This window comes from Aptenodytes patagonicus, chromosome 4 (genome assembly GCF_965638725.1).
Source record: "Aptenodytes patagonicus chromosome 4, bAptPat1.pri.cur, whole genome shotgun sequence".
Taxonomy (NCBI): Eukaryota; Metazoa; Chordata; class Aves; order Sphenisciformes; family Spheniscidae; genus Aptenodytes; species Aptenodytes patagonicus.
In genome coordinates, this window is record NC_134952.1 from 14,889,987 (window position 1) to 14,907,816 (window position 17,830).

The 17,830-nt window shown below is 39.2% G+C and overlaps 1 protein-coding gene across 4 annotated transcripts in view; it reads right to left on the bottom strand.

Annotated features, from left to right (window-relative positions):
• SLC2A9 (solute carrier family 2 member 9) overlaps positions 1–17,830 on the bottom strand; it is a 139,948-nt gene that overhangs the window by 78,629 nt on the left and 43,489 nt on the right. For all 4 annotated transcript variants that reach the window (XM_076335945.1, XM_076335946.1, XM_076335948.1 and 1 more), the window contains 2 exons: positions 16,951–17,075; positions 15,435–15,580 (listed from right to left, as the gene is read on the bottom strand). In XM_076335945.1, coding sequence (XP_076192060.1) covers positions 15,435–15,580; positions 16,951–17,075 — 271 coding nt within the window. The remainder of the gene's footprint in view (positions 1–15,434; positions 15,581–16,950; positions 17,076–17,830) is intronic.

Consider the following 17,830-nt stretch of genomic DNA (forward strand, 5'->3'; position numbering starts at 1 on the left):
TCAAAGGTCAAAAACCCCCAAACTACTTTCTGTTGATAGTTTTTATTTTACATTCTCCCACTTCAGCAATGCAACTGCTAAAACACAACTTATTGCACGGTACAGGATGTAATCCAAGCCTCGAACCTGAACTGAGGCCTGAGGTAACCTAACATAGAATATGCAGGGTATCTCCTAATGAAACTTTTCACCTGCCCTTTAAGTGACAGGTTTTCTTTCTTTTTTAAAATCTCCTGGGATGGGAAAGCAACTTGAGAAAGGGATTTTTTCAAACAATTTAAAGCTCAAGGTTATCAGTCTTCCTTAGAGCCTCCATTACCATGAAGACTTCAAGATCCTATTTCTTCATTCTGAATTTTATTTTTTTTTAAATGCAGTTGAGTGGAGAACTTTATCTAATATAGGAGAACCAAGAGTGGCTAACAATCTGTTTATAAATAAATGAGCCTCAGTCTTATTTTAAAAATTAGAAAATTAAACTTATGTTAAGACTTCAAGATCAGTTAATGAATCACATTAAAAAATAGGTACCTGTTTGTAAAGAATAACTTAAGAAAACAGGCAGTACAACTGATCAGTTTTAGTCTATGTCTGCCTGGAATCAGACATTTCTTTCATACAAAGTAATTAAAAAAATTTTCATTGTTTTATTTAATCTCTATCATTATTTCCTGTAATATAAATACACTTGCTATGTACCACATTAAAAAGTTTATAGGGCATTAGAACTTTTAACAATACTTTTAGATAAAAATCTTACTCTTGATCAGCACATCGTCTTTCATGCAGGTTTTTTCCACAATGCCAAGGACACTTTTTAAAGGGGGGGGGAAAAAAAAAAGTCTCTCCTGTATATTGTTGTTAACATTCTGCCAACCTATGGAGACTTAATTGGAATAAGCTTTCACCCCTTTTAAAGTCTCCCATAGTGTATGGTTTTTCAGTCGGTTACATTTCTCTCAAATAACTCTTCTGAAAGTGTTATTCTGAAAAAGCTATGAACGAGACTGAACTTCTGAACTTACCCTTTGCAATAAGTAACAGACCCTGACAGTATAATAAAAAGCCCTCTATTTTCACCACATAAGACACTGAGCTTCCTTTATTTCCTCTATGAAAGATTTCTGTTTTACTTTTTATTATGCTAACTTTTAAAACCTTAAAGTAAAACAATCATAAATATGCTCCCACTTGCCATTGCTGGCATGAGTTGATCAGTAAGTCACTGAAGTCAATAGAAACTTCTCCATTCATTTCAAAAGTTCTTGGATGATGCCTATTCAATGCTATAGAACATGCATTCTACTTGCTTTTCTCTTAATTTACATTATTCACGTTCAAATTCTTCATCCCACTACAGAAAAGAAATAAAAGGACTAAAATAAGTTTAAAAGGTCCATACGTTTGTTGGTCTGAAAGTATAAAATACAAATTGCTGAAAATCAAGCTGAATTAGACCCTATAAAGCAAATTAAAAGAAGCCGGGAAAAGAGAGGTTCCCTAACCTTTTTAAGAAGGAATAGGACAAGATACAAACTGGGACAATGCTCAGAAGCAGTAATAAGGTAAAGGCAGAAGACAGCGTAGGCATAGAAGACAGTGTAGGCATGACTTAGAAGACACATTAACACTTCACCTCAGTTGTCATCAGTAAGGAGAAGCACACAGGCACTACTGAGAGAAATGAAAACAACCACATCCCATTTTATCTCAGGAAAAACTTAAAAGAGCATTAAATATTTTAATTACAGGGGACCTGACTCATCACCTGCTCAGAATCGGTACAAACAACATGTCAAGATGGTAAGATTTTAATTTTAAACTGTCACATTATGGATATTTGCTTAGGCTGGAGCATGAAAAACACAGCTTCGATCTATTTACAAAAGACAGTTAATAAGCAGAGCGAGTTTGACAGCCACAGACTCATTCAGTGGTTGATATAATAAAGTGCAAAGCTGCAGAAATACCAGGTGGGGGGGAAAAAAAGGAAATGGATAAAGCACGACATGGATTTATCAACTGCAAATTAGACAAGATTAAATTATACCGGAGATTTATCAGCTAAAGTGCAGAAAAGGGAACTTACTGTAACAATTAAAAGGTGGAAAAGAAACTGGCATGGGGAAAATGTCAACAGGCACTGCTGACAGCTCAACCATTAGTCTATACAAAGTTCAATGACCTATTTAAGCACGGGTTACATTTAACTGATTAGGAAGATTTCAATAAAATTTGAAGACACTTTCAACACAGAAAAGGGTAAGAATATGCACATATATATAAAAATTTTAAAAGGGAGAACTGAATCGTTGACAAGGTCATACAACAGAGGTGGGAAGAAGTGCTGTACTGCCCTGTACGTGGGCACTCATTTTTGCAAAGATCTAGTGAGGCCCAATTAAGTATTCCAGTAGAAGATGTACGACAGGATAAAAAAGACTGAGTAAGGAAATACATGACTGCCACAGGCTCTACTCCACCTCTCTCCAAATAATTTTATTTATTTAAAAAGTGTAATCTGGACATGCATCCCACTCCCCATTCCCAACTGAGTACCAACGACTACACCGTAGTCAGGCTCCTCGTTTGCTCTCTGCACCAAGTTTGGTTTTCTCTGCTGTGGAGACCCCCACATCCAGCCGAGCATCCCTGACCCCAACTGCCCCAGGGCACGCTTCCCACATTCCTGTTTCCTGTCCATTCTAGAGCCACAGGGAAATTACTGCACCCCAAACGCAAGCCCCAAACACCTCCTCCTAGGCAGCAGCCTGCACATGGGGTAGCACAGGGCACTGCCCAGAGGACTCCAGCCCTGCTTTGCATCCCAGCATAACAGCCACGCTGCCTCACGGAGCTATCGAGGGCTCATTTAGCTCTACTGCTTGAAACTGGCAGGAGATCGTACCAAAATAGATACTCACTCTCTCTTTTTCTCATTCAGTGCACAGGATGAACTGTGATCTCTCAGTGAGCAGGTCTGTTGACCAGTCACTATTCCAAACTCCTTTAAATATTAATTCTGCAATTAATTCCTTGGGGGTTGGGGTTATGATGGGTTTATTACAGCACTGAACACTTTAAAAACAGCAGTGGTTTTTTGTATAATACCTTTCCCACGTAAAATGACGTTTTACTCATTTTATATGCGGAGAGCAAAGAGACAAAAGCCTCTTGCATCCAATGCAAGATACTCAAAATGTCCAGGAACTAGTGATGTGGCAGTCTCTTCTTTTTCATGTTCCTACAAGAAGCAGGAACACATTTTAAACTTTAGTTTAGCAAAATATAATCTCACACACAGAGACAAGAAGAATTACATCTTGTGTAATTTCTAAATGCCCTGAAGCATCTTGCCTCGCCTTCCGCTGCAGCCCCAGGGGTTTTCTGTGTCAGATCTGCCAGTCCCACAGCGATATCTAAGGTACCCTAGGGCATCAGAATGATACTATATGCGTATGTTCAAGTAATTGAATCTTATTATCTTTAATAGAGTTGGCACGAAAACTTCATATCTTATGAGAAATATTGTTTGCCACACAAAAAAAATCACATCCCTGCTCAGAACAGACTGAGTAGACTTACTCGCGTGTGCAAAGCTGAGAAGCCTGCACAAGTCCAGCATTTCTCTGTTAATCTATTCTGTGCCACATAAAATACTCCTAAATGTAAAGGACAACCTCACTGGCCTGGCACCAAGGACTGAAAAAGCATTGAGATGGAACTAATTTCTTAGCATTAGAATTGCCTTCTCTTCCTTGAGTCAAGGGTATGGCACAGAGGTGATGATCATGAGGCAGCTGAGAAATGAGTACATCTTCTGTACGTCCGGCTTCAGACCAGCTACTCACATAACATGCTGGACAACTACCTTCCTCGTGCCACTCCAAATGCCGCTCTACAGCCTCCTCTGGCTGCAGAGGAGGGCACTAACCTCCCCAGCTCACAGTCGCATCCCTGCTGGATACAGTTTTCTCTTTGCATGACCATTCCTGTAACCCACTTCTGTCAAAATATGTTTTAATAACAGAGTTACAAATTGCTTACCTTCTCATTTAAAACAGAGGCAACCCAGGTAGTACGTGTATTTCACCTCTGTTCTGCACCCACATGGATATTTATTTTTATATGTCACTACTACAGATATAGCTCTGACAACAAGATTTCTGAAGTCTCATGTCTTCCCAGGTATTAAACAGTACAGCAAGTTATCAGACTTAAGGGTGTACAATCCTAAGTTGAAATTCACAGAAGTCAGCGGGAGGTTTTTGTTACTGAGTAAACCACCTTTGGACCAGGACTTAAAACAGCCTTTAAAGTGGTTGGTGTCCAAATCCCATGACCTTCTGTTCATTAAATTGCATGTTAGATCATGTTGTACATATTGAGAGGGAGAATTAAAGTATCTGTTACAAGTTCCCAAGATGCTTTTTGGTCCAACTTTTTATTGGAGTAACAGCTAGCTTTTTACTGAACACTCAAATGGCGTAATGTGTCTTCACTGCTTATTAATTTCTGAGAAAAGCAAAAATTTCTGAGAAAAGCAATGGGAAATGGCAAGCTTTCAAAGGGGATTATTATCAGCAGCCAGCATATATACTTGGGCTTCTTTAGAAAGAAATATTAGAGGCACGTTGGAACTACGCAAAATTTCAGACACACTTCCTCTCAGCAAAGCATGTAGACTCAGGTTAACTTCTATAAATAATATAAAACAGTAAATTAAAATAATAGTAAATTAATATAATTGAAGAGGATAAGATTCAGTTGCTTGAACATAAGCATATAGTATCATTTTGATGCCCTATGGTACCTTAGAAGTCCCTGTGGGACTGGCAGATGTGACACACACAACTCCAGAGACCTGCATCCTCCCGGGGCTGCGGCAGGAGGCGAAGCAAAATGCTTCAGGGCACCTAGAAATTACATTAGATGCAATTCTTTTTTTGTGCGATTATATTTTGCCAAACTAAAAGTTATAAAGGTCAGACTAAGGTATATCAAAGATAAGGAAAAAACCAAAGAAACCACAAAGCACATCTGTTGTTTTTAAAAAAACTGAAACAGCTGAATATTTAATCTTGACACTGTTTTAATGGCGACATCTGTTTTAGATTAAAAAAAATTTCATTTTAATTTGACATTTACATTAAGTTAAAACAAACCTTCAAAATATTAATCACAAATATATCTCCTGATTTTTCTTTTTGCCAATGGTTTCAAAAGCAAACTAAGAAACACAAGTCTAGAAAATACACCCTACTACTCAATAAGATGACTGCACACTACCCTGTGATGCTTGACCAATTTACCACAGCATTAATATCCAGTTTGTAAAGGACAAATTTACATATTAGGAAATGAATTTGCAATAATGGGTGATTTTACAAAGGACAATGGAAATTAAAACTGAAATGTTAATCATCTAGAACACTCAAAAAGGTTTAAATGGTGCTTATCTCCCCAGCGTGTGAATCACACTGGGAAGGAAGTCACAAGTCAAGTCATTTTAGATTTATTGCTTAATAACAGATTTGTAAATATTATCAGATACTCAAGCACTAAGGAGACAGGCACATCTTCATCTAAAAGGTTTACTTGCTCATAAACTTCTGAAGCAGAGTCTAACTAACACAGCATAAGATGAGGTTCGTAGACAGACACTGTCTGTTATTAGGTCAACTACAATAAGTGAAAAAGTCAACCTTTTTTAAGTCTGACAAAGAAGCAAAAAGTCAAATCATATATATATATAAACAATATAAACAATTGCTCTAAGTTTAGTTACATGTGTTAACTGTGTTTCAGTGGAACAAGAGAAAGCAGTACAACAAATTATAAGCAACTGCTCTCAACTTCCATGGTATTTTGAGGTCTTTACTTCAGATCTGTTGAAGGACTGCTTTCAATGAAAGCTTGTCTACTGCTTTTCCAACCGACCTAACTAAACAGAGTATCGCTACATAGAAACCTTATCTTCTCCAGGTGGGCACTGTTTCAACTGTCTATGCGACAGTAGTCCTCACTGATGATAAACTGTCATCCAAACATTAGATGCTCTGCCATTAAGTCTGTTGTTCCGCAGTAAGTCTAAAAATAAATAAATATATATCTCTCTATAGTTCTCTTTCTTCTGTAACCACACTTCCACTTCCACATTCAGACAGATTCTCTCCTGCAGGATGCTCCCCTTCACAAATGCAAAACTGCAACATTTGAATATTACATATGGCCAATCAGCCATGTGTTGTTCCTAAAACTTCAGCAACTGAAGTCTCACAGCACAACTTTAATGGACTGAAACTCATTTGCCAATATGAAGACTCACAGCTGTTTTCCCATGCATTACTTAATGAGTTCTGTACAGAAAAGGGATGAATAAATACCTTTGTGTCTGTCTGGGGGAACCAATAAAACATTGATTTATAATCTCCAGTAAATACATAATCTCAGCTGGTCCACAGCAGATATAAACAAAATACCTCATTTAATGTCTCCATTACAAATATATCAACACCCACCACATCCCACCAACAGGGCTGGTGTAATAGAGCAGACCTTCTCTTCCCATGGGTACTACTGAACTATGAATATGCAACAACCCAGACGGTCCTGGCAGCGTTCCTGTACCCTTGTCAGCACCACCAAGGCCGTGCATCTCTAGCCTTGTGGCTGCACAGCAGCTTCCCTTGGCTGCATCAACTGTTGGGTGAGGTGACCTCCAAGCCCCTGATCAGCAACTCACAGCTTGTAATTAAGTGCAAGTGCCTCGATAAATGACGCGGAAATTGCTTCAGCAAGAAGAAAGTCTGTGTTACTGTGAAGAGATGAAGGAAATTTCCCATTGCTAGATAAAAAAGGAACCCAGTGCGTACTTCAAAAAGGATTGCCATCTTCAAAATCACTACCTAAAGCAATTCTTAATTGGCATGTCTGGTACCAGTTTGGAGGAAGTGCAGGCAGATTTCCATCCAGATACGCATAATCAATCCAGGCTCAGAAAGGCATACAAACACGTGCTGAAATCGGTGATTATCTGAATAAATGCTGAAAGGTTTTCTTGTTCTGGGTTTCTGTGTTTTTTCTTTTTTTTGTTGTTGTTGGTGAGTTGTTGGTTTGTTTGTCTTTTTTTTTTTTAAAGATTGTATTTAGAAGATCCTTTCTTTTTAAGGGTGTTTTTCTTGAGCTATTCTAAGCAGATACCATGCCATTATGGATTTGAGCAGCCATTTACAAGCACCAATGTATCTCCTGCATCCTCAGCAGAAGTTTTAAAATACTCTTCTGGGCAGGCTCTAGCCTTTAAGTCAGAGTTTTGCATTTTATTATGAGAATATAAAGAAGCTTTTTTATAAAGAAGTCCTGTCACTGGGCATCAATGAAAGGAGCCTGGCTGCATCTTCTTTGCACCCTCCCTTCAGGTATTTATATACCTTGATAAGATCCCCCTGAGCCGAGCCTTCTCTAGGCTGAACAGCCCCAGCTCTCAGTCTTTCCTCAGTGCCCCAGTTCCTTCACCATCTTAGTAGTCCTTCTCGGGACTCTCTCCAGTCTGTCCATGTCTCCCTTGTACTGGGAAGCGCAGAACTGGACACAGCACTCCACGTGGGGCCTCACCAGTGCTCAGTAGAGGGGAAGGACTACCTCCCTGCTGGCAATACTCCTCCTAATTTAGCCCAGGATCCTTTTCTTTGCCACAAGGGCACATGGCTGGCTCATGTTCAACTTGGTGTCCACGAAGACACCAAGTCCTTTTCTGTCAAGCTGCTTTCCAGCTGGGTGGCACCCAGCATATACTGGTGCACTTCCTCCCCAGGTGCAGGACTTTGTACTTTTCCTGGCTGAACTTCATGAAGTTCCTGTCTGCTCATTTTTCCAGCCTGTCGAGGTCCCTCTGGATGGCAGCATGACTATCTGGCGTATCAGCTACATCTCCTAGTTTGGTGTCCTCCGAAAACTTGCTCAGGATGCACTCTGCACCATCAAACAGGTCATTAAGGAAGATACTGGGCAGGACTGGACCCAGTATTGACCCCTGGGGCACACCACTAGTTACTTGCCTCCAACTAGACTTTGTTTCACTTTGTTATATTTCTAGAATATAACTAGACAGAATGAAGATGTTACGTTTTTCTATTCTACACAGCCAGATGTTTGAAATCATCACAAATAGGACACTTTGGGAATTAAGAGTGATTCTGGAAAATGCTAAACTAGTGGATGCTTTTGTCCTACTCTAATGAAAGCTACAAAAACCTTTTTATATTCTGTAAACAGCATGCATCCATGAGGCATAAGCTGCTTTCATTTCCAAGATGCTTCCAGTGGCAAGAGTTCACCTGCCTAAGTTCTCCTCTGTCTCTTATTGCCACAAGAGCTCTCAGTTCTATATTCTGAAATAAATTCTCACTCATATCTTGAAAGATAAATATCTTTAACTATAGTCACTATCATGGCTCAAGGGGAAGATAAATGTATAGAACAAAAGAGCTCACAGAAAAATACGAGGAAACTGGTCGATTCATACTTTGTGTTATCATGCTAATGTCTAAATTCATTTCAAGAGCATCTCCAACAGACCATTTTGTCACTGGTGTCCACCTGCAGGCTGCAGGTTCCCAGAGCAATTCTGAATTGCTTTCTTTTCTCATCTATAATTTATTGACAGTTTTTAAGGAATCCTTGAATATGAGTCAAGAGTCTCAGGAAGAGGGATCACGTAAAAAAAAAAAAGAAAAAGAAAAACAAGGGAAAAATCACACTAAAAATGAAGCTTTGACAAGTAAAATAAAAGCTTAGTTTTCAGAACAGCCTTCAACTGCACAGGCTGTACAACTACCTATTCCATCACTGTCTATTTTAGTGCAAGTGAAGGAGTACTTTTAAAAGAACTTGGTAAAGCAAAATGAAAAGTTCCTATATAAACTTTCCTATATAAACTATCTATCACTTCAAATATGTCATTTTTCAGAGGTCTTGTAAAGAAAATCAGTTTGACACAGCATCTACAGAAGTTTAGTTTCATTTTAAAAAAAAGAAAAAAAAAATCACAACTATTCCTTGCCAAGGTCCACTTGGATAAAGAAGAACTAACTTGAAAGGGACTCATCACAGAGATCTTTCCTTACTAGACATATAGTACAGTGTCTATGAAGTTCATTAGTCCTTTCCCAAATTTAGCTCATTTTGCTGTAGAAATTGATACTTATATCAGCAACAGAATTTGCTAAAATAATCAACTGCGGAGGGAGGACAGTTTGGCCAGTATCACCATGTGTCACAGACTTATTTCCAGCTAACTCCTTTTTAAAAAGCAGATAATCTCTAGCCAGATATGCATTAAAGCTGCCCAAATTCTTTGAAAAAGTGGAATGTAAAACTGTAATTCATGTTGTTTCAATGACAAAGACAACATCCAATTAATAAAGTTCATAACCGTAACCACTTACACAGCAGTTCTGCAACATGGCAAATTCCAAATGTGTTTAAAAAAAGATCGAGGAAAATCTAGACAAAGACAGCATATCATTTAAAGACAAATTCTGAGTCTTCTCTGGTGTACTTCGTTTTGCATTGCTTTAAGTGTTTACCCAGCATGGGGTGACCCCATAGGAGCTGTGGAGCCTTAACCCAGCCTTTTCTCCTTAAGAAGCCACTTCCCATCTCTGATCATTGCTGCTCCTTCCTGTACCTTATATTGCTCGATTACACTCTTTTTAAAGCAGGATGACCAAAACTACCTGCAACCTTCAAGAGATGGACACATCAGGAATTTTACTGTTTTTCTGTTTGCTCTACTTTTTTTTTTTCTGGAAACACCTACAGTAGCAATAGGGATTATTCAGAAAGTGTTGCCCTAATAAGTCTTAGAATGCAAGCAAAGCAAGGTTTTTAGGACAACATACTATCCACTATGAAACAGTGCAATACAGTTAGACAAGCTTGTGGGTGCACGACCTAGAAACACTTGACATGTACAAAATAGGGTTGCCGAAGTAAACAAAATCTATTTTTCCATTGGCCTACCTATGGCAAACAGCTGTTCTGGTCAGAGAAGCAGCTGGAGCCAGCCAGCCACTGGGGGCAACTCCAGGGGAAACAACTACAGCTCGGCAAAGCCTTACACACCACGGGAAAGGGGGCTCAAAGCAGAAGTCTGAGGAAAAGATGGCAACAGGCAACAATTCGTTTTATCTGTTCTGAATACATACACACACTGTGAAACATTCCCCCCCCCCTTTTGCATATCCGTACACAGATGAAAGAGATACTGAGGCTCAACGTATAAAAAAAATTATGAATATATTAACTACAGCAAATGTATTCATCAACTAAATCCTCTATCATTTAAGTAAAGATTAAAGCCCACCTTCATTAAGCAGGCTGAAGCAACAGAAGAGAAAGCCTGGTGGTCTACAATATTTAAAAGATGTTACCATCCTAAGGAAAACCTTTGGAGCAGGACATTACATGCAGGAGGAACTACATGAGTTAGTTACAGAGAGATTACCCGAGGATACACAGAAATGCCAGAATCAGGCCAGACAATATTCCCCCAAGATGCTAAGTGTAAATTTGAACTTTCAAAACTGAAGTTGACAATGCGCTGGCTTTTGCTTTGCAGGGAGCAATCTGTCTTGCTGGGTGAAAAATGGGCTGGGTGATTAAATTGCAGAATCACAGAAACAGAGAGAATGGAAACACCTGAAGGGCAGTGTTTGAAGTGACAGGTCTGAAACAGTTCCTCCTTATCTCAACATCTGTTTTTTCCTTCAGTCAGATATATGGAAAGCTGCACATGCTATACAACCAAAAATGCCCCAAATTAAATAATCTCGTAGCCAGTAGCAATAATTCAGTGCCCACATTTCAGCAGATAACATGGTTGCACTCCTGTGGGCCAGCACCAAGTTGTCATCTACAGTTGCCACGGCTTCCTGAAGAATTAAGGGCTCTGGCTTACAGAAGACTAAACCAAGATGCTAGCACATGAAAACGAGCACACTTCTCTCAGCAGTCAGGGTGGTGGAGAGAAGCAGGTCACCAGCACATAAAGTGGTTGTGCTCTGTAGTCTGATCACCAGCCAGCTTTACCATCATGTGACTTTCCAAACCTCAACGGAGACATAGTAGATGTGGTTTCCCATAGGTTATCACCTACATGAGTCAGAACCTTGAATAAAAAGAATTGCTGGGATTTGTTGGATGGGAGGGAATTAAGACAGGGGAAAGAAAAGAAGAATATCAAACCACAGCAGCAGAGGACCCATGTCATGACTGCAGCTTTTCTCCTTCGGAATAATCACTCTTGGTAAGCATTGCTCGCTAAAGGAACACCTTCCTCAGACTTAACACTCTAAAATTAGTACCCCTGGAGACAAATAGAATAAAAGCCTATATATTCAGAATCCAAAAGAATGCCTGTATTTAAGTATTAAATCATTATTAGATTTTTTTTCATCTGCTCTTTTATACTATAATTTAAAAATTGGATGTAGTAGTGTTTGGCAAGTTCATGTCAATATGGTATGACAGAAAACAAAAAGTAAATGCACTTCTAGAATATTTCAGCCAAAATATTTCCAGGAGAACCAGGAAATAAGGGAGTATTTCATATAATTCTATTTTAAAAAGTACCATTTCATTTGGGTTATCTGTATAATCTTGTTCTCTTGGGTTCAAATTTAAAACCAGAATTGATACAGAGGAAGGCACCTAGGATGAGAAGGAGATTAAAGAGCTTGTTTTACTAGAGGAGATGAAGTCTAACCTGAAATGCAAAGATCACAAGTGACGGGGGGGAAGAGAAAGGAAACACACTTCGGGGGGAGGGGGAGGGGGGCAGAGAAAGAAAGATATTAAGGGATAAATAACAGTTGAATAATGAGAATAAGCTGACAGAACTGGCATGAAAAGGTATCAGAGGCAAATGAGAAGATCCTCAACTATCAGCCCTTCCAGTAGAAAGCCTGGGAAGGCTGAAGGAATAGGAAATAGCCAACCAGCCTTAAGACAGTAACACGGCCAAAGCTGACCATTGCCCCCCAGCACCGAACGCAGGGCTGCCCACATGCCTCCTGCTTCACCTGGGCTGGTCTTCATAAATAAAAGATTGCTAAAAAATCACTTTGGGGCTGCTTAACCTACTTGACACAAAAAGCAGTAAGGACTTTCCGAATTGCCTCAAGTAATAAGTGCTTCGGCGCTATTTTTATCACACTTCCACATTTAAAGGAACACTGTTGCATTTGATAACAGAGGAAGTTATCAATTAGGTTGTTAATAAAAGCTTGTAAGGCTATGTCCCACAGCCTACATAAACGCTTTACTTTTCTGTGGAAAGACTTCTACGCAACCATTGAAAGCAGCAACCTCATATAGTCCAGATAAATGCATCAAGCTCCAACTTAAAAGTTAAATTTTCTGCTCAAGCTACTTCAGCTGGGAGTCTGTTCCAAACATCACTCTGCTGAATTTCAGCATAGAATTACTCACAGAACATTTATAAAAAGTTAATCTTGTAGCAATACTGTCCTTGAGATTAAGCCACTCTATTCCCTCTGTAGTTCTTCTTTCTTGTGTTAACACGGTGCAGTCAGTTCCTCTCCCTTCCCTCTATTTACTTGGCCACACAAGCAATGTTGCTGTCATCTCCTTTTAAAGACAGGACCTTGGCCATGCTTGCAGCCCTCCCCATCTCCATTCCTGTTCCAAAGAGCCTCTTCCAGCAAGATGCCCAACTAGGTCTTTGTCCCTTTCTTCAAAACCATTACTGCTTAGATACTATGGTTAATAACCTCTTAGATACTTGCTCAAGTTACAAGTAATAGATCCATGAAAAAGCTCAGGAGAAAATTGTTATGAAACCATGACAGAAGGCAAGTATTTGTAACTAGTATTATTTGTAAATAATATTCTGAAAGAAACAAGCAACCAGCCACAGAGCAACAAAAACCACTCCTGTGAGGTTTTAAGCCATGAAAAAAAGCTGGACATTGTTAGACAGACTTAAAGGTGGTTTTCCACATGCTGGTGCAAACAGTTTTGCCGAACAGTGATCACTGCCGACAAGCTCCTACTGATCACAGTTGTCCTGCCTATTTTCTTTAAACAATTCATGAATTTTACAAAGGTAGAATTTTACCACAGAATGGCATATTACAGTCTTGGCCTAAATATAACGCAATGACCTCAGGCTTCTGAGGAAAGCAAGAGTTTGCTTTACAGTTACAGCTGAAGTCATTAATAAGACACCATAAATGTACAGCTGTCTCCAAAATACAGTGGCTGTGGATCTGGAAACTGGCCTCACTGCAAATGCGACAAAGATTTCTCCAACAGAAGAAAGGGGGGGGGGGGGGGGGGGGAATTAAATAATATGGGAACGATTTGATATGAAGCTTTTACATCATTAGTGAACAGAAGTCATGAGGTAAATCCATGAGATGCTGACAACTAGAAAATAGCCTGCAAATGTCTTGAACCTACTTTTGAACTTGATCGAACAAAGTGACAGAAATTTGAGCAAGGTGTTTGCCAGGGAGGGGAGAGGGGAAAGTGTTGCAAGGACTAAAGAACTCAGAAGCAGGACACCATGTTTGCTGCCTCCCAGCTTCAGCAGAAGTGAACTCATCACACATACCCTCTGCAGCAATGTCCTCTGGCAATGACTGCTGTTCCCGGTGCAAAGCTCCCACTGACTTCAATGGGAAGCACACGAAGCTAGGGAGGAAAATCCTGGCTTGACTGAAACCAACAGAAATTTTGATAAAGCCTTCTAAGAAGGATAAGACTGCACTAGGGAATCATATTTCAAACAGCCTGAGGTTTTCCCTCAGTGCTAAATTTTATTAATATATTAAAAGGAAAATATACCCACATACCCAACTGGCTCCAATAATTTTCCTGGAAATATGCTAATTCACACCAGCCAAAACTTTGCTCCTTTTACATGGTGACGTTACCCATCTTGAAAAGAACTAATTCTACAGATAAAGCATATTTCTTCTTACATAAATTAATGGCTATCTTTAATGGTATAATATTAATTAACTGCATACTAAAGCAGGTTGTAGAAGCAGAAACACAACTTCCATAATTTGGTAGTGACAACAACTGGGAGGGAGGCAAGGGAAGAAGAGAAATAAAAAGAGCAAGAGTGACCTGAAACGAAGGAGTAAGTATTTCCTATTCAAAATATCTCAAAGTCCTAACAGGGAAATAAGAATTTGCATGACAACTCACCTTTAAAAGTGTATGCGTGTTTGAAAAAAAAAAAAAAAAAATCCCAAACCAAAAAAAAACCCTACATATATTCTAAGCAGTCAGATCAGCCTCTTGACATTTAATATGCTCATTTGTAACAGACTAACTTTCAAAGCAAGAGAAGGGACATCTGTAGAAGCCACACAATGAAGGTCAGTGAAAGCCATTTTAAGCTTTTTCCTAAAATCTGTTGCTTTGGTGGTGGTGGTGGGGTAATCTGTCCTTCAATAAAGGGTAAACTGAATCAAACCATTTGCCTTCAGGAGAGCTGAACAGGATAAGTGAGCCCAAAGATAAAGGGACAGAATAGGAGAGCCGGTCAGACAAAAATGTAAGTGTCAAGGAGGATGGTATCATGTATTTACAAAGAGTTGAATTTGGATGGACTCAGGAGGACAAGCTCTCCTCACTTTTCAACTGTTTACTACTTTTGCTGGCTGTCAGAAAGGATTCTTAGTTCAGGTTTCATTGAGAGAGGATTGCTGCAGACATTTCCTCCACACCGCCTTGAAGATTCATCTCTGGATGAAAAGTGTTTCCAAGTGCCAGCCTGAATAAACCTCAGCTTCATTTATTCAGAGTACTGACGACATCCAGTGGCCACCAAGTTAATCTCAGCCTATGACAGCAGATAACTTATTATATCAGAATAGATAATCTCTTTCCATAAAGTTATCTATCAACTCTGCTCTTCCACCTCCTAGTCTAAAAGTAGGAGTGCATTACAAGGAACACTATAATCATTGAGCAAGAGTCTTCCTATTCAGGTCCTCATACAAACTCTAACCAAGCCTTTTTCAGTTCTATCTCACAGTGAAAAATTATAAATGAAAAGCGCAAAATCTCTTAAGCACTTCCATGGTACTCAAAGAAACTGGAAACCAGCAAAAATAAATGTACATCAAGAAAGGGGTGGGGGGTGGGAAAACCTGCATACGCACACACACAAGCTGCTCAAGGTATTAAAACTGCTTGCCACATCTACCAAACTCAAGTCACACGTACACACTTTTAAAACACATGGAAGAAACCACTTTTCAAAGTGCTTCAAAACAAAAAAACCAATGTTTCTGTTTTCCACTTTTGTAAGGAACTCAGTCAAAATATGAAAATATAACACTTTAAGCATGCTTGTGTTCTTTCACAGAAAACATCTGCTAAATACTTACTTGCCCGAATATTTCTGGCAGCCCCAAAACTTGACCAGTGAAAACACCAATACAGATGAAAATTGCTGTGACCTGACCCAATGAACCACGGATTTCCTTAGGAGATATTTCACTCAAATACATGGGAAGGGCACTCAGAGAAATGCCTATGAAGGAAGGAAAAAAACACATATTAAGTCAAATCACCTTTTCATTATGCCAGGTACAAAATAAACATCTATTGAAAGGAGTCCGAGTGCTAATCTGCTCACAAGAGTGGCATAAAAACATGCAAAGAACAGAATTATATCTGTCCACAGATAATATGAATTATCTTCTCTGCATGTCTAATTACTCTTGCACCATTTAATAACTATGGCATTGATTATCTGTTACAAATCTACAGTGATGTGCGTAGGCTGCTATTCGATGAGAAGCACCAAAGGTTACTCAGAGATGAGAATCACCAGGAGAACAGATTTTATGTTTTAAATTTGTTCATTCCAAAGCAAGCAAAATCATGTTAGCACTGGTGCAGGTAAGGAAAAAAACCCCAGTGAGTCAGGCAGAGAGAGCAGACACCGTCAGATGAAATATTTTTACTGTAAAGGGTATTAGCAGATGTTCCTCTCAATACAGGCTTACAGCTGCAATGAACTCTTAATAGCAGGCATAAAATAAGGGTGAGAATGCTGCTCAAAGCCAGGAGAAAACAGATGCATGACCCTGGTTAGTATAATGACAATATTTACAAAGCTCCTAAAGTTCTGTCATTTGGTGGTACTCTGAGACAAAAATTAGCAGTCAGCACCAAAATTACCTATGAGCTTCACATTGCAAGTGACAGACACATCCACTTTCAAACAACCGTAGTTTGTGCTTACTAACAACATAGACAAAGCTTGCCAGGCAGGGGGCTTAGCGATGCAGAGGTCAAAGCATGTTCCGTTGTTTAGAGTCATTACACTGAGAGGATAAAACCACCTTAATTCATCAAGTCTGTCTCCACATTAGGTAAATATTTCTCACCATCTACCGATCTGTGAAGTCGCTGAGAACCTCACTGCTAGCTGCAAGACTATTCTGATGCAGCAGTGCCTCCATGATTTACTTTTAAACCGGGAAGACCATGTTGCTAGGAGCAAATGCTGATGTACCAAACCTTCCACTTAATCCTACTGGTATTAGCATGGGATCCAACAACTTCTAAACACAAAGCAGCAAGCAGCTTTAATAAATAGACTACACCCTCCTAGCCAAAGGATTTTCATGGTATGAAGACAGATACACTCTACCAGGGCTGGAGGAGGAAGGGGGAGAAACAACCAGGGTGGACAGCAGTGGCTGGCATCCATTCCAGTGTCTTCTCCAAACATCAGATCCTCCGACCTTTATTCTGCTGGTTTGCCCCAGTGAAAACAGTGTGGCTAGTCCCTGAAATGCCTCTTTAATGTAAAGAAAGATCTAACGGCAGGAGAGGAGAAAGATTATGCATGGCGCCGGCGCTTTGGATATGTATGGCATGATAAAAGCTTACCTGCATCAACACCCATTATAATGCGGCCCAGTATGAGCATTTCAAACGACCCCGCCAAGAAGGAGAGGGACATCAGCAACGCAGCTGTCACTGCAAACACGTTATTGAGGAGCAATGTACATTTCCTAAAACGAAAAGATATTTTATTTAGATACCTGCATCACAACAGTTAAATCTAGTCATATTCAAAACACACTAGGCTTTTATTCTTAAATATCCATAAATAAAAATAAAAAGTGCCTAACAAACACTGCCTCTTACATGTTGCGTAGAGTGCCAAAATAGAACACTATACCCAAATGGATACAGTTCCAAACCTATGCCACAGCTTTAAAACATATCATAGTTAACTAAAGAGCGGTACTTCAAAGGCATGGCAATTAGCCATCCTACACATCCTAAGAACCCAAGTGCCATGCCCAAGACTCTGTATATGAATATGAACAAGCGTACTCTGGCTGAATGTATGTATGTAGGAACCAGAGAATATACTTCAGTAGCAACAAGCTGATACAACTACAGGCATTTTTATGCTACATATAGTTTTTGCCATTTTGAGAACTTCCCAGCACTGACGTATTTATGTCATTATAATTCATCCTTAAACCCATGATACTAAAAACATACATTGAGGAAAATTACTACTTGTAGAGTTAGAAAAAACACTTGGGCTCACAGGAATGATAAAAATCAACCTCTTCCCAAAAATTGTTTAAATTAACCAAAATATTGATTTACAAATTTTTTCCCCCAATTTTGAAATTATTTCGTTCTATAGCAGTCAAATAAAATGTGAAAAAAATATTTCTTTCAAAGAAATGAAATGTTCCTTATGGAAAATTATTACTTTGTTGGAAAAAAAAAAGAAAATAATGCAAAT